The sequence below is a fragment of the Lampetra planeri genome, chromosome 1, assembly GCF_965212315.1.
Source record: "Lampetra planeri chromosome 1, kcLamPlan1.2.h2, whole genome shotgun sequence".
Classification (NCBI taxonomy): domain Eukaryota; kingdom Metazoa; phylum Chordata; class Hyperoartia; order Petromyzontiformes; family Petromyzontidae; genus Lampetra; species Lampetra planeri.
The window spans coordinates 6,578,447-6,595,431 of record NC_136107.1 but is presented as its reverse complement, the minus strand read 5'-3'; the positions used below and the strand labels follow the sequence as shown (position 1 = coordinate 6,595,431).

Genomic DNA, 16,985 nt, shown 5'->3' with positions numbered 1-16,985 from the left:
CATTGCTCGGGCAACCACAGGTCAGCTTTTATGCGCATGCGCAAATGCGTGCTTTGGTGCGCTCAGCGTAGCAAAATAATAATTAATAGTCATTATTTGTTCATTTAAGTACTTTAAAGTTGACGGATGTGAAATACGAATAGCCCTGGCTCACCCCGGGGCTTATCGCTTGGTATCTGGGTAATTTTTTTTTTATACGTTAACCCCACAGTTTGCGAGTTAAAACCATCACAAGTTACATCCACAGACACACAGACAGACAAAACATTACTTTTATAGGTAAGATAAACATTTTAAGATTAGATGCATTTATGCTATTGGAGCTCTAATTATTTGCAGCCCGCTTCTGGACCACAATCAACAGTCCCTTAATTTTACTTTAATAGAATCATGAATTGTGGTCAACATCATCTCCACATATATAAAAGGCATGCAACAAACTTGAAATTTGCCATGTGGGTACTTTCCAGACTGTACACCATGCAAAAATTATAAAAATACACTTTATTTTTTTTGGAGGGGGGGGGAGCTCAATAATGCATATATTTTTTGCACGGCAAGTGAGCTGTGACGTCAAATCTGTCACGTGACCCACGCATGTGGAAGCGTAACGCATTGTAGTGTAGTGGTTAGCGCGCTGCGCTACGAACCCGGCGACCCGAGTTCGATTCCCGCTCACGGCCACCACCGGTGACGATTATTTTAACCGCTCCTGGGCCTCCCCTAGGTCGACTCGGCCTGAAACGAGTAACTGGTGTGGTGTGTGAACATCGCCACTGGGGAGACAAAGGCGGCCGGGTGTGGTGAATCCAAGTCCCGGGCGAAGCCGGGAAGTACAACTAGTCTTATGTATATAAAAAGGAAATTTGTGAATGTGTGTCTGTTCTAAATGTTTAGCATACTTCCCGACATGCAACAAACTTGAAATTGGGCATGTGGGTAGCTTCCAGACTGTACACAATGCAAAACGTATAAAAATAGACTTTTGTATTTTTTTTTGGGGTGGGGGGCGCAATAATGGATGTGATGTCACCCGCAGTGTGCCTGCTGACGTCACGCATCCCCCCCCCCCCAAACCCTCCGCGTAGGCCGTGTATTAATCCAAGACAAGAATCCAATTACTGGGCGAAGCCGGATAGCAAAGCTAGTTAAAAATATATGTCGCAGCATCCAGTGTTGGATGGCCAATACAGGTGAACAAGCCTTGTGAGTGTCCTGCCAAGCCTTGACGATACCAGTGTTCTTGCTACCTTTTGATAAAACATCTTCATAGCTTGCCTTCAAAGCACTGTGTGGGTGCACCGAGGGTCAAACTGTTCCATCAATGGACTTTTGGCCTTTTAATCTCAGCGATGCATTTTTGACCCGCTGTTTTGGTCACGTGGATATTTCCGGTGATATTAAAAATGCATCTGTTCTGTCACCCACTTGGTATCCGTGCGTGTTTTGGTCTCATATTGTGCATCTGCGTATGATGTATACCCCTGACTCATTTACCTACTACCGAAGCCGCACTCGTCGTACGCGTGCCAATGCGCGTGGTTGCCTCCATGTGCCTGTGCGTGTGCACGTGCCTGTGCGTGTGTATGTGCTACTGCCTGCGTGCCTGTGTACCCTCGGGACAACGCCACCACCGTCACCCACTGCTGTCTGCAGATCCCACAGGAGGACCGAGCTCCGCTCTGGGCACTGCTCACCTTCTATGGTGGAGCCTGCCAGCTGTTGCTCGACAAGCGCTGCACCCACCTGGTTATCCCCGAGCCCAAGGGGGTAAGTCCTGCCTGCATCGCCGCATACCCAGCTTACGATCACATTGCACGTTGGGTTGGCCAGGTAACTTGGGGGAGTTCTGTGTCGGAGCACTGAACCCAGCACTCCTGCCAGATTGAGTTCCAGTCCAGGATAATTAACCAATAATTAAACTGTGATTTCACCACGTTTTCTGGTGTAACACATTGATGATCTCAGCCCGTTCACCGATAATAACACAAATGTCCACTGTATTAAATTTGGTTTATCACTTACATTGGTTGATTCCAACTCTTTAAGATTAAAATGTTGTTTTTGATTGTGATATGTGATAAAGACAGTATGGATAACTCGATTGACATGATTGATATCATCTAAAATAAATGATAATGAATTGTACTTACCTTGGCACTTTGTGAATTGTATTACACTGGAACTTGTGCAATATAAGTTATCAATGATGATTATGATGTTCTGCAATGGGAAGTATCTGCCAGTTGTTGCATCACTCACTGTGAGAGTTCTGAATGGAAATGTATTCATACCATTGCATTAATTAATACTTTTAGTGAAATAAAATCATGCGAAAGAAATAAAATAAGTCTTATATAGGGCTGTCATGCTAGTCCTTGATTTTATCAGCTCAGGTCATCTTGGTGCAGATGAGATATCAAGTGGGCAGCCACTGCTTCTTGTGCTTTTAGACACTTGGCCGACTAGAGGCTTATCTGCTTTTGGTAATATTTTGATAAGTTACAATCCTCCTACTGATATGATAATTGGTTTTTCCTCCTTTTTCTGGCTACTGATGTTAAAACACCAAACTGAAACCTTTTTACAAGGAATCATGTCTGCATTAACCACAATGCTTGTGGTCAGAGTATGTTATTTTGTTTGCATTCTGACCACAAGCATTGTGGTTAATGCAAACATGATTCCTTGTAAAAAGGTTTCAGTTTGGTGTTTTAACATCTTAACACCTGTTTTGTTGCCAGAAAAAAAGGGGAAAAACCTATTATATTTTGGTACTGGCAAAGGAGGTCCCAATCCTACTACTGTTGTAGATGCTGTTCAGCCTACTCACCTATGACTGCAACAAAAACAATGAAATGTAATTTTTATTTCATTTGGCCTGTGCCATCTCTGAAGCGTAATACATTTTGATTTAATTGAGTATGCCACTTACAACATTTTAATGGCTTTAACAGGTGCATCCCTCATAATTATTCAGTCTTTTGAAGCAATTTCAGAATTAGTTCTTTGATGTCTTATTCTTGGCTTATTCTCTTACACAGTGATGCAGTGCTCCTTGTAGAGTTCCACTGGAAGTTTAGTTTTTATGGCATGAATGTCAAAAGCACAATAAAAATAAAAATTGTGAGAAAAAGCTACAATAATTAGATTTTTTTTCTTCATATTTTGTTTAATTGATTTATATAAACCTTGTAGTTATTGGAACTGCTGTGTTCACCACAGAAGCATAATTTTTTTAATCAAGACCTTAAGTCATGAAATTCATCATGGGGGGGAGGGAATCATTACACAAACCTAATGTATAATCACATTGTGCACAGTCCGATAGATAATGATATCATTTGTTTGCATCACTTCAAAGCTTTTGCTTGTGTAGATATTTTAGCTCAAAGGGTTGACTTAATGATCATTTTCTGAGTCTACGAGTTCTTCCATGTTTTTCCCCCCCCCTACCCTTTCTGAGTAACTTATTCCAACCATACAAATCCGCTCGTCCTCTTCGCTCACCTTCCTAGCCCTGGCCTCCACCACACCCCACGTTCGCTCCGTGCCACTGTTGATGACCACTGTCAGTGACTGCGCCCCTGTCCTCTACAACTCGGTCCCCACGCATCCTCAACTCGCCTCTTCTCTTCTCGCCTTCAAATCACTCGCTGCTGAAAACATTTCTCTTTGCCCAAACTTTCCACCTTCCTTTGTTTTCCCTCATTGTCCAATTAATTATCCCCCAATTGTGCGGAGCTGCTTTGACGTTTGGTTATGCGATTCACACCTTATAAATGAAAGTATTTGTGTCATGATGCACGCTACTCTTTGGTTCTTTCGGTAAAGTCACGGAACGTGACATAACGTGACTTTACCGTAACGTGACTTTACCGAAAGAACCAAAGAATATGGATCCCTGCATTCACGAAAACTTCAAATCTAGAATGATGCATGCTTTAGGTTTATTCAGGCTTGAGTAATTACAGTAACTGAGTGCCTGATTGAATATTTTGGCAGTAAACAAATTTTCACTTATTTTGCCAGACAAATGCAAAAAGTGATAGGAAATAGCTGAATATATGTTAGTAGGTGGTGTTATTTAGTAGATAGCGTTATTTAATGCTTACAATCGTGTGTTATTAGCCGATGCCAAAGTGACGCTTTGTTCTGCATTGTCTGACGAGTGGGTTTTCTGCCTGCGCTTGTGCCCTATGCGCTCGTGTACCACACTGTGCGCAGGAGAAGTACACATGTGCACTGAAACACAGCCGCATCCGCGTCGTGACTCCGGACTGGGTGGTGGACTGCGTATCGAGCAAGAGCAGGAAGGAGGAGACCGAGTACCACCCTCGCCTGGTGCTCCTGCCGAGGGAGGAGGAGCTCCTTCTGGAGCAGCCGAGGACTGCGAATGATAGCGACCATGAAGGTGACGATCCCAACGTCGATGATGAAGAGAAAGAGGATGAGCACGAAGAGGAAAAAGAAGAAGAAGAAGACAAGGGGTGCAGCGTTAACTTTGAAGATTCTGGTTCCGCACGGTCAAAGGACGATTCCCCAATGAGCACCACTGACTCGCCATCCAGGAAGTTTGTGGAGGAAAGGCGGACTGAACAACAGGCAGTCGGGGATTTGCATCGCGTCCACATACCTCAGAGGCCGACTAACGAGAGACCTGTTCGGGCTTTATCATCAAAGTGCACACCAATGATTGAGAGGCCGCCATTTATGCCACCGGCAATGTTAAAGTCTTCACCTGTGCTGTCTGGTTCCTCCAAGAGTCTGATGATTCCTCAACCCCCGCCAGGCATTTGCATCCCCCTTCCGGGTCCGAGGGCCGCCCCCAGTTTAGGCACCCTGCACACCATTCGGCCGAGTATGGATGCTCGCATGCGCCAGAGCCTCAGTGCACTTCCGTCTCCGTCCAACGGGCGGCTCCAGCTGGATGTTATGACTCTGCCATCTGGTGAGGTGTGGGTCCAGACTGTTCAAGGCAGACCCGCCCGCCCTCTTGCAGCAAACTCCGCTATGCCCACATCCCAGGATGGCCGGCTGCAGCAAGGATTTGCCATGTCCAGACAGATGCATGTCTCTGAGCTCACGGCTCAGGGACTTGGAGGCATGGTCACCCGGCCATTGGGGTTCCAGGGGGCGGTTGGGGGTTCAGGGCCCCGGCCAGAACATACACCAATGAGCATGGGGGGGAACAGGCCGGGACCTGGGCTGGAGTTCACGGGGATAAGTCCGATGGTGAGGACCCTGAGAAACATCACCAACAGCGCCGAGGCACTGCAGGTCTCCAGGGCATCCAATGTGGCTCACGTGAGTACACAGAACACTTTCCCAACAGAGAGGATTTGGCGTGGCTTTTTTTGTACACGAATTGTTAAAAACAAAAGCATTATTTTTGAATTGCACTAGAGAGCATATAGGAAAATTATGCTTTTTGAAGCTGAATTGAAAAGTTGATAATGCAGGTACCTAAGAACTATTTAACAGATGCACTGCGTGGCAATGTTTACGGACAAACCCTGCAAATAGTTATATAGTACATGGGTTATTCTTTGGCTGGAATATTTAAACTTTTTTTCTCCAGAGTAGAGGCAATCTACTGACATGAGTGATTATTTGTTGTTGCTTCTCAGCTGCTCGGTGCAGTAATAGCATATGAGAGTAGTTTATCTGCTGCATTGTTAGAGGGCATTGAGCCCAGGAGTGCATTGCTGGGTGGATTCCGCCTTGTGTCCTCACAAGAACAAATCTTCCTACGATGCAATGGGCCAACAACATTTTATAATTTTACTTTTAATATGAGTTTAGTAATACCTTTTGGTTATTGAAAGGGTTGTCTATTACTCAATAGCTACAACGAGATAACTATTCATATGCTAAATAAAGAAAAAAATATCTAAAAACATTTGTAATATTTAGTTGTCATCAGGCCCCTATGGTATTAAGTGCAGTCTCCACCCCTTGTTAACGGTATATCTCTGGCCTCTTTATTTATGTGCTATGAAGAAGGGCCATTCACTGTCTAAAATGTCACCTATTGCATATTTTTTTTCTTTTAAGGCAGTGTTATTTACAAATGTGAGCTTTTTGGGTGATAGGATTCAAAGCAATTGACAGCTGAAAGGTTGGAGGAGTGAGGTTGTTAATTGTGCTTGTGCGCAACTGCCAAGCACAATGAACAAAAAGCATCATCACCAAATAATTAGTCTAAGTTATGAGAGGGCAAGGTGGTGGTTCACCTGAAAATCACGTGGCTGTGACTTTGTTCCTTTTTCTCTCCAAAAAAGCTTCAGACTTGTCAGACATCCGTAATATACACAGGCTACGAATGTATTTACAGCACAGATGTGTGTTTATTGGTTGCAGTGTCGTTTAAAATTGAGCATAACATTCCAAATGTTGTACTCATGGGCATTGATTTGCTTGTCACATATTGCCCTTTTAATTGCAGCCACTGACAAGGAATCCCACTAGTGTTGCAAATTATAAATGTAATCATCCCACACATTCTTGACACGTTTAGAACATTGCATTCCATGTAGGCATAGGGAAATGACAAACTTTTGCAATATTTCATGACTTTATCTTTTATTTTGCAACCATTAATCCCTTATTTCCTCTAAGTAGTTACTGTATCTGAGTGTGTCACTACACGACTGATTGGCATTTCCATGTCCATGTGAATGGTGTTCCTCCGAGCATGATCACCCGGCCATTGGGGTTCCAGGGGGTTCATTTATATAATAATTCAAAATGGGATACTTTTAATTTGGCATGACTAAATTGACTCATTTGTATCCTTTTTTAACATTGGCCGTATGTAGAAAATATCATGACCCACATGCTTTAATCCTTTGATAGAATGTCGGAGGTTATTTTAAGAAAAGTCAAAGGGATCAATTGGCAGTTTAATATATCCCAGTGTTCATATATCATTCTATATGTGTGTTTTGAGCCTTTATAGGTGTTAGTTGTACAATATACATCTTATTAATATCCCGGCTCGTGTGTGCATGTGCCCTTTGAGTCCATTCTCCGTTTGACTGTGTTGGGTATTCGTACATGCGACAGGTGCTGCAGAGCATGTCAGTGCCCACACGCACACTGGAGACTCACCGGCCAGGAGAACCCAGGCCTCTACATGAGGGGGCCTACATTCAGGTCAAGCCAGCAACGAGTCAACCCAGCAGTGCTGTGGAGTACTGCACAGAGGGTGCGTTAAGGGATACACGGCCAATGAGGTTTAACCACTGATATCCATTGTCCTTATTTTGACATGTGTTTGCATTGAGTTTATTGTTTTTACTGTTGTCCTTCTATAAGAATAGGTTTTCCCATTTTTTTCTGGCAACTAAACAAGTGTTAAGATGTTATAACACCAAACTGAAACATTTTACAAGGAATCATGTCTGCATTAACCACAATACTTGTGGTCAGAATGCAAACAAAAAACATACTCTGATAATATATGCATTGTCTTTGAAACTGATTGGTCCACACCAGAGACAGCTTTCTTTGGAGCCTAGTCTCAAATGGTGTTAGACCAGAGGATGCCAAAAGGCGCCTTTTGGCGTCCTCTGGTCTAACACCATATATTTTGGTACTGGCAAAGGAGGTCCCATGATGTTGTCCTTCTACTTGACTTTTATTGACATTCCTACAAGCCTGGCTTACAAAGCAGATGTGAATCTCAGAAGGTTCTTACCTGGTTAATTTACATTGTTCAAAAATTGCCAGACTGCTGCCATATCTATACCAATTTTCCAATAAATATAGGCAGAACCGCTGCTCATCCCAAATATGAACTATAAACAACTAATTGTTCCTGCTCAAATTACCGAACCATAGTGCTGATGTACTTGTTGCCCCAGGGCTAACGTTAGGAATTTTACATTCCAATGACAATGCCAGTGATTCCATATGATGACCACTGTTGACTTCCCACAAAATGGTACTTAAGGGATGATGGGTTGAGTCGATCTCGAACTTGGATTTTAACTCGTAAATTTCCAATTGTAAGTAAAGCTCTACCAACACTTCCACCTGGCTGGATCTCGTACGAATCAGGCCCAGTAAATGTGCAATCGCTGTCACCTGGTAAAACAAGATGACAGACCATATTAATTTGGAAAGTACAATTAGATTTGTCTGATTTTACTTACAGCGCCGAGCGACTGCTGCCTGCTCGGTTGTGTGTTCGCCATCGCCGAGTACCAGGAGCAGATGCTGGACAAGCAACTGCTCAACTCGTGGAAAAAGGTTGGAAGTCACACTCGCCTCGAGAGCCAGGCCTTTTTGTTGGGAATTTTCTGGTCCAGTTCAGGCCTGACCGCACATTGGAGGTCAAAAGCCAACCTACAAACCGTATGGTTTATTGGGCCTTTGGAGAGACAGGCTCTACAATGAAAATGTGGAATTCCCACTTTTGACTCAGGATCACTGTCTGATATGAGCATTGCCACATTTCTTGTTTTGAGGGGAGAGATACTTTGATTTGACTGTGATGTGTTGTGTTGAATGTTCCTTAGGCAATCATTCAGAATGGAGGGCTGGTGGAAGCTTCTCACTCACCTCGCTGCACACACCTGCTATGTGAAAGTCAGACTGGGCCGGTGTTTGCACAGGTAAAGAAGAATTCTCACCTAGAATGCATCGGTGATTGGTCTGGCGGCAATTACATAGCCACCATCTTATTTATATTCATTTTTTGTCTGTCTGTGTGTCTGCGCACACAACTTATGACGCTTTTAACTGCAAAACTGTTGGGTTTATGTTTCAACAAAGTACACAGGTACGACGCAATAAGCAACCGGACAAAAAAGCTCTATTTGTTTTTCCCATCCGTCAAATTTAAAGTAGTTAAATTAACAATTTATTATTGTTATTACTACGCTTATTGCGGCGCGGAAACGCTGACTCGTGGTTGCCCCTAGCGACGCCGACTCGTGGTTACCCCTTGCAATGTACACGAGCTCTGAGGCGACGTGGGAGAAATTCTACTTCACGTTAAAAACGCAAAAAAACAGAAGCACAACGCTGAGGTAAATTTTGAAGTGTGATGTCCCCGCCCCCACCCCAATGTGTCCAATTACTACTATAGAGTCGGTAGATACTACTATAGTCAGTAGATACTACTGTAGAGAGGCCGGGGGATGGGGGGGGGGGATGGTGTGGGGAGGCGTTGGGGGGGTGGGGGGGTGCAGCCCAGCCCAGCCCCAGCCGGCCAAAGTGCCACCTCGGCCGGCTGGGTAATCTATCCGAGGCCAGCAACACTCCGCCAGACGAGGCCTCCCCATGGCACTGTAGTGTTAGTAGATACTGCTATAGAGTCGATAGATACTATTCTAGAGTCGGTCGATACTACTACAGTCAGATACTACTGTAGAGTCAGTGGTTACGACTATAGAGTCGGTACATACTACAGTGGAGTCGGGAGATACTACTGTAGTGTCAGTAGATACTGCTTTAGTCATCAGATATAGCTATAGAGTCCGCATATACTACTATAGAGTTAGTAGTTACTACTATAGTAAGTAGATACTACTTTAGAGTCAGTGGTTACGGCTATAGAGTCAGCATATACTGCTAAAGAGTCAGCAGATACTGCTAAAGAGTCAGCAGATACTGCTATAGAGTTAGTAGTTACTACAATAGTCAGTGGATACTACTGTAGTGGATTCAACTGAGTCGCAGACGTACTTCTTGGAGGAAACACATTTATTAACACCAACACATTACCACAAAGGGGTTACTGCCCCTTTTCCAGATAACCTATGGTGGTGGACCACCAGGCTAACTATGCTAGTTACTGGGAGTAGCTACAACGGACAGGACTCTACCTGGGGTCCTCGTCCACGTGTTGGTGACTTCTTTTTGAACGTAGAATGTAGATGGTAGATCTTCAGATTACGACAGCAATGCTGAACCCCGGTCCCTGTGCGGACCCTGTTTATATCTTCCCGGGTCGTGGCTGGCCCCGCCCTTATAAAGTCAGTAGATACTACTACCGTAGAGCCAGATAATACTATAGAGTCACTAGATACTACTCACTCTATTGTATGTAGGGTGTGTAGGTATCCTCTTTGAGTCTGAACTCTAATACACAATCTGCTGCCATTCACCCCCATCTTTCACAGACACTGTATCTGCCTACTGTACTGTAGTGTGACCTGTTGTGATGGCGCAGGCACTAAAGGAGGGCAAGCGCTGTGTGACCGCGCACTGGCTCAATGACACGCTCAAGAGCAGACGGGTGATCCCTCCAAATCGCGCCCTGCACCTCCCCATGGCCTTGCAACATTCTGCCAAGCCCTGCGCGAGCCATGCAAGTCTCACCCCCATTCCACAACAGGCTTTTTCGCTGTGCACACATGTGTTAACATTGTGAATCCTCCAGTGTGACTCTGAAAATATGTAGCAATACCATCTGCTCATTGGTAGCTATTTCCAATTGTGTAAATTTAGCATTTCCGTGGTAGTTGCCAGTATCCCCGTATGATAATCACTGTTACCTATAAGCTGGTAGTTATTTTATGATCCCCAGATGGATGATGGGCTGAGCCAACCTCTGGAATTTGAACCCATGCTATTTTGATTGAGTTGGATACTGTCACTGCCACCTGGCAGAATTGGCAGATAATTGGTTATTTAATCCCCGTTGATATACTTCATTTTACAATGGGAGAACCCATTCAGACTGTCTTTTTCTAAAGTATGATTAGATGAATTGTCACGGTTCCAGGTCGCCATTTGATTTAAATTTTATTTTTTATCTTGTTTTACTTTTCAGTCAATAGCACCTCTAGTGGCTGAAGAGGTGACATGAACCCATTACATATCACATAAAAATAAATAAAACTTTGAATTACATGTGGTTCAATGAATGTATAAATAAGATAAGACTGTATATAATTCACAACACAATTTTCAATCCATACTCTCCAAAAGACATTTGCAGATGTCGAGTGTTATTATATCTTTGATGTAATTGAACAAATCCAATGCATTTATAATAACTTAAAACAAGATAGGATAAAAAATGCATTTCTTTCAATGGTAATAACATTTAAAAACGTACAGTTACCACAGACAAGTCAGAAATGCTTTTTGTATAAGCACACTGGTCAATAACACTGCTCACAACACATTGACGAACGCTTGCCTGTGCACCACTGCCGACACATTATCACCAACTAATTTGTTTTGTTTTATTAAAATAAGAAATTTTTAGATTTATTTATTTTAAATGGGCAACACAAGTACATCATAACGCACTCATCAAAACGTCAGTTAAGTCTAAAGGCCATTTTATCAAGAGGGTCTCGCTTAGGATGTTTTGATACATTTAACTTGAGTAACAATTAATGTGTGAATCAACTGGAGTGCCTGGAGAAATTACACTCAAAACACTGCAATGCTAGGTCAGTAACCTACTTGCTGTTCTACCTTCTATTGGTACCTTGCTACCGCTTTAGTTTGAGAGTTGCGCTTGTCTGACATTGATAGCACCGCATCCAAAGTGCTTGATTTTAAATAAGTATGCGCCACCTTGACTGAAATTTACTCCATCAACCTTTCTCCAAATGCTAAGTGACCTTTGTGCTTTATTCTTGTGCTGCACAGATCATCTCAGTAACTGGGTTTGTGGACCAAGACAGGGAGGATCTGAAGCTGATGATTGCACTAACAGGAGGCAGATACACTGGCTATCTTAGCCGGAGCAACACGCTGCTTGTTTGCAAAGAGTAAGATCTTTGTTATTCTTTTGTGTGTGCGACAAACTGTTTCTGCATGCATCACTCGATGAAAAATTGACAACCATCATGGTACGCTTACTCTGATTTATTGTGTGCAGGAATTTATTTTATATTTCATTGCATATGATTCTTTAGTGAATAGAATGTGCCTTCTGGTATTGTTGAATCCTTTCTAGATTTGAAGCTTTCGTGACTGCAAGGATTCATACTCTTAGGTTTTTTCGGTAAAGTCACGTAGGGAAAAATAAATATATAAAAAATAATAAATACTAATAACAAAAATATTTAACCCTTGATACAGTAAATCTAATTCTAGATTTGAAGCTTTCGTGACTGCAAGGATTCATACTCTTAGTTCTTTCGGTAAAGTCACGGAGGTAAAAAATGAAATTAAAATTATTTTTATTAATTTTGGAGAGTATATTTAGTATATTGATGATACTGATGTAGTTTATATTTTAGTTCTTTACGTGGTGGTTTAGCTGCTGCAGCTCCTTACTATTAAAATTCATTCCCTCTATTACTGCTAACCCTACTCCCTCCCTTTGATGCTGCTAATCCTGCATACTGCATAATGCACGGGCATAATATGACTTTGAACCCCCCCCCCCACCTACGCATTCCACAAGTAGTGACTAATCCCATATCTCCATTTAACATAAATATGCTAAATTCAACTTGATGTGCAAATTCCTTTGTCAAGGCGCCCCTTCCCCCTCCAACCCAGCTTAAATATACGCTGCCAAGCCTGGTGGTGCCCATTCAGACGCTGTCTTTCAGACAGACCTGTTCTTCACCTGAGGACGGCTGCTTGCGTTGTGGCCGAAACGTCGTGAGAATTATTTTATAATGTTTTATTTTTATTATTTTATTATTTCCCTTCTACATGACTTTACCGAAAAAACCAAGAAGACAGGATTTGTTGGCCCATATACATATGTTTTAGTGTAACAGCTTAAAGCTATACGAGAGTTGAGTATATATAACAACATCAATGGAAAAAAAAAATATGAAGTTGGCTTTTAAATATTCCTGTTTAAATTGAATCTCCTTCAAACCTGTGCCTATAATTTTTTTCTTGACGAAAATTGGCAAAAACCTAACAATCTAAATGTGAAGTTCAATGAACTCGTATGTTTACAAGTGTTCACCCGAATTATGCTGCACATTTTAAAATGTTATCACCTTCAAGCAAGTAATCTGATTGCTAGGCATAATTATTCTATTTTGGTTTTATAAAGCACCTTTCACCAAGGTGCTTGACAATGCTTACTGACTACGGTACAAAATGGCAAGATAAGGGATGGCGATTGGGTAGTGACTAGGGTGGAGGGAGCGAGGTGGAGGCTGAGGCTCTGGCTGGAAAGGTGTTAGGTGTTGCTGGTAGGGGTGGCAGAAGAGGAAGGGTAAAGGCAAGAGAAAATTAGATAGGACCTGAGGCCGTGGCATGCAATGCACCGTCATCGCGTACACCCCGTAGGCGGGTGTAGTACCAGCCCTAGCGGGGCTTGGTGAGCGTTGGGATAGCGCGGCCACCACGCATAGCGTGTAGTGCGGCCTCCCACCAGAGGGAGTGGGAGAGTGTCAGCCCAGGAGCAGGGTTGCCCCGGGCCATGGCATTCTGGTTAACCCCGTAGACACGTGATGCGGAGTGCCCATGGAGAGGGCCCCAAGTGGGGAGGCTAGGGGGAGAGCTCCCAATAGGGATCGAGGGGGAGCTAGAACGCTGGAGAAGGAGGGCGAGGCCAAGGGCGGAGCCAGCCCCGACCCGGGGGGATATAAGGGACCGGAGTTCTTCGTTCGACAGCTGGAAGCCCTACGTCTACAAGCTGGAAGCTCTACATCCTACGAGGCATCAATACGTGGTCAGGGACCCGAGTGAGGGCCCGACCCTTCGTAGCTGTAACTCCTCCGTATAGGGTAGTTAGCTGGGTGGCCACCACCCTAGGCTGTATCTGGTGAAGGGGCAGTTACCCCTTTGTGTTACTTGTTGATGTTACAAATAAATGTGTTGCCTCTAAAGAACAACGTCTACAACTCAGTTGAACTCACTACACATATAAGGAAATGAGAGAAGAGGGTTAAGGGGGGACCAGTCCATGAAAAGCTTTGAAAACTAAGGTGAGCAATTAAAAGATACAGCGGTGATAGATAGGAAGCCAGTGAAGTTGTTAAATGAGAGGGGAGCAATGAGAGTTGAAGGGGAGGTTAAAGACGGTGTGTGCAGCTGAGTTTTGAATTTGTTGTACAGGGGCAAGGGTGTTGGCAGAGAGAAGAACCAGGAGCAAGTGGCAATAATCCAGAAGAGTGAAGACTAGGGAGTGCACAAGAAGTTTGGCAGCGGTGATGGTGATGAGGGGGAGAATTTTCCTGATATTGAAAATATGGAACCGGCATGTGTGAGTGATGTTGGCGATGTGGGAAGTGAAGGAAAATGAGGAATCAAAGGTTGCACCAAGAATTTGGATGGAGGGGGGAGGAGAAGGAGAGCGGGTGGCAGAAAAGTAGATCACAGTGGTTTTCGAAGGGTTAAGGTAAAGGCTATGTTGTGTCATCCATTCTTGGATGGCCATTACGCAGGATGAGATAAGGTCGGAAAGGTCAGGGGTAAGAGCCTTAAAGGAAAATCAGATTTGTGTCGTCGGCAAATAGGTGATACGAAAAATTTAAATTCTTTGAACCTATCTACGCGACTTTACCGAAAGACCCAAAGAATGAGAAAGGATGGGCTCGAGGGGGGATGTGTAGAAGGAGAATAGGAGAGGACAAAGTACAGAACCCTGGGGGATGCCAACCATGATGGGGGAGCAAGAACCATGATTAAAAGAGACATTGGATGAATGAGAAGTGAGGTAAGAGCAGAGCCATTGAAGTGGGGTGCCAGAGATACAGAGGTTAGACAGTGGATAAGAGGATGGAGTGATCAAGGGTGTTGAAAGACGCAGACAGGTCAAGCGAGGACAGAGTGACCTGAGTTAGACAATTGGTTGTCCATGTGGAGGAGAGCGGTTTCGGTGGAATGGAGTGGACGGAAACCAAACTGCTGGAGGGTATAGAGAGAGTGAGAAGAGATGTAGGAAGTGAGTTGGGTGTGAACTAGGCGTTCGAGGAGTTTGGAGAAGTAGGAAAGCAAGGAAATAGGGCGATAGTGTCCCGGGATGGAAGGATCTAGTTAAGGTTTTTTCAGAAGGGGTAGAATGATGGTAGTTTGGAAGGAGTGGAGGAAGATGTAAGATGAAAGGGGAGAGTTGAAAAGAGCTAGGAGGAATGAGAGGATAGTAAGGATGACAGATGGAAGCAAGGTAGGCGGTAGGGGATAAAGGGAGGAAAAGGTTGGGTGAGTACTGGAGATGATGTTTGACAGCTCCAGGAGTGACACAGGGGAAAAGGTATTTAAAGTAGATGAAGAATTGGAGGAGAGGGGCAAGTAGGTATGATGCTGGCAGGAAGGGAGGTCGCGAGGAGGGTCGAACGAATTTGAGAGATCTCCATGACATATTTGGAGAGGACTAAAGGGTAGGGGACAGAAGAAGAAATAGCAGTTGAGGATGACGAAGGATGTCGTGGAGTGTTTAAGGTAGAAAATTGAGCAGCGTGCGCAGAAATGGAAGACATGAGGGATAGAAAATGGGATTGGTGAGCGGCCTCCAGTGCAGAATTGAAAACGGAAAGCACAGAAATGTAAGTCGAGTGGGAATCAGTAGTGCGTAGGGTCTTATGGGTTAGCTTGGCTTTGCGTACGAGGCGACGTTCAATCTTTAGCCCAGGTGTTAGCCAAGGCCTAGGAGGATGATTAGGAGGGCAAGAGTGTCTAATGAGTAGGATAGTGCAGAATGTAAGATGGATAATGCTTTTTCTGGGTGGAGGTAGGAGAAATTAGATAGGGGTGGTAGGTTAGTGGGAACCAGGGAATGAAGTGCAGAGTGATCAATGTAGCGTAGATTTCGGTGGAGGCGTGTGGGGGCAGATTAAGGGCTGGATGGTGAGGGGCATGGAATTGAGAGTGTCATGGTCAGTAATAGGTGATCGAACAGAGGACATGGGTCAACTAGGGAATGGGAAGTTGAGCAAGCGGAAGTGAAGATAAGGTCAAGCGTGCTACCAGAGGAGTGGGTCGGAGGAGAGGAGACCAGGTGTAGGTTGAAAGAGCTAGTGAGAAAAATTTAAGTCGAGGACATAGTCACCCAGAAGAATCAACAGAGATGAGATCGGAAGAATAGTGGAGAGAAGTCAATCCAAGTTGTCGAACGAGAAGGGCTGACCAGGGCGGCGGTAAATAATTCGAAATTAGATTGCAAAGGGGAAAAAGAAAGACGATAGTTCAAATTCGAAATAGGGAAATGAAGGAAGAGCAACAGGTGGAGGCGATGGGATCCAGGTGGAGGAGAAGAGCAACCCAACGCCGCCACCAGGCTTGCCAGATGGTCGTGGGGAATGTATGAAGTTGGTGCGGGATGTGGAAAGTGCAGCTGGGGCAGAAGTGTGGATATCCAGGTTTCTGTAATTACTAGGACTTGAAGGTTTTATGAGAAGAAGGCGTCTCGGGTGGAAGTGGGCTTGTTACAGACTGAACGGGAATTCCAGGGCGTTTTTAGAGTGTGGATGGGTGGCGATGAGGTTTTAAAGAGTCACACATCGGGAAGATGGGGGGACGGATGGTAAGAATTAGTGAATGTAGCGGGGCAATCTATTTAGGTGGTGTGGCTGTAGCTGGTGGGGATCTGGGCGCGGAGCGGGCTATCTGCCGCACAAGCTGCGCTGTTCGACCCCTTCATACATTACACAGTGCAACAGAGGTGATCTAGCTGTAATGGAAACTGATTGGTGTGCACCAATCAGTTTCAAAGACAATGCATATATTATCAGAGTGTGTTTTTGGTTTGCATTTTGACCACAAGTATTGTGGTTAATGCAGACAATTAGTAAGGTTTGTCACGTAAACAAACATGCCAATTCGTTACACGTTCAGCACACCGGTGTGTTGGAGAGTAAACCCACAATATCTACAATTCGCCCTTTACTATCCCTTTGGCGTCTTTATAATGAGCACTTTTTTATAGAAAGTCAAGCGCGAATATGCTGGTGCCAGCAATGGTATGGTGGAACTTCTTCTGGTTTAGGACTGCAAAAGCAGACCACCACTGTCCCGTGCCCATTTAAACATGGAGGCCTTAGCTCTTAACTGATTCAATTTTTGCCACATTCACCTTCCATATTTTTATTCATGCGGGG

General features: G+C 44.1%; 1 protein-coding gene across 1 annotated transcript in view; it reads left to right on the top strand.

Moving 5' to 3' along the window:
• PAXIP1 (PAX interacting protein 1) overlaps positions 1–16,985 on the top strand; it is an 88,966-nt gene that overhangs the window by 15,820 nt on the left and 56,161 nt on the right. The window contains exons 5-11 of the mRNA XM_078616301.1: positions 1,657–1,770; positions 4,228–5,307; positions 7,069–7,210; positions 8,162–8,256; positions 8,526–8,621; positions 10,184–10,321; positions 11,620–11,741. Of these exons, the coding sequence (XP_078472427.1) occupies positions 1,657–1,770; positions 4,228–5,307; positions 7,069–7,210; positions 8,162–8,256; positions 8,526–8,621; positions 10,184–10,321; positions 11,620–11,741 (1,787 nt within the window). The remainder of the gene's footprint in view (positions 1–1,656; positions 1,771–4,227; positions 5,308–7,068; positions 7,211–8,161; positions 8,257–8,525; positions 8,622–10,183; positions 10,322–11,619; positions 11,742–16,985) is intronic.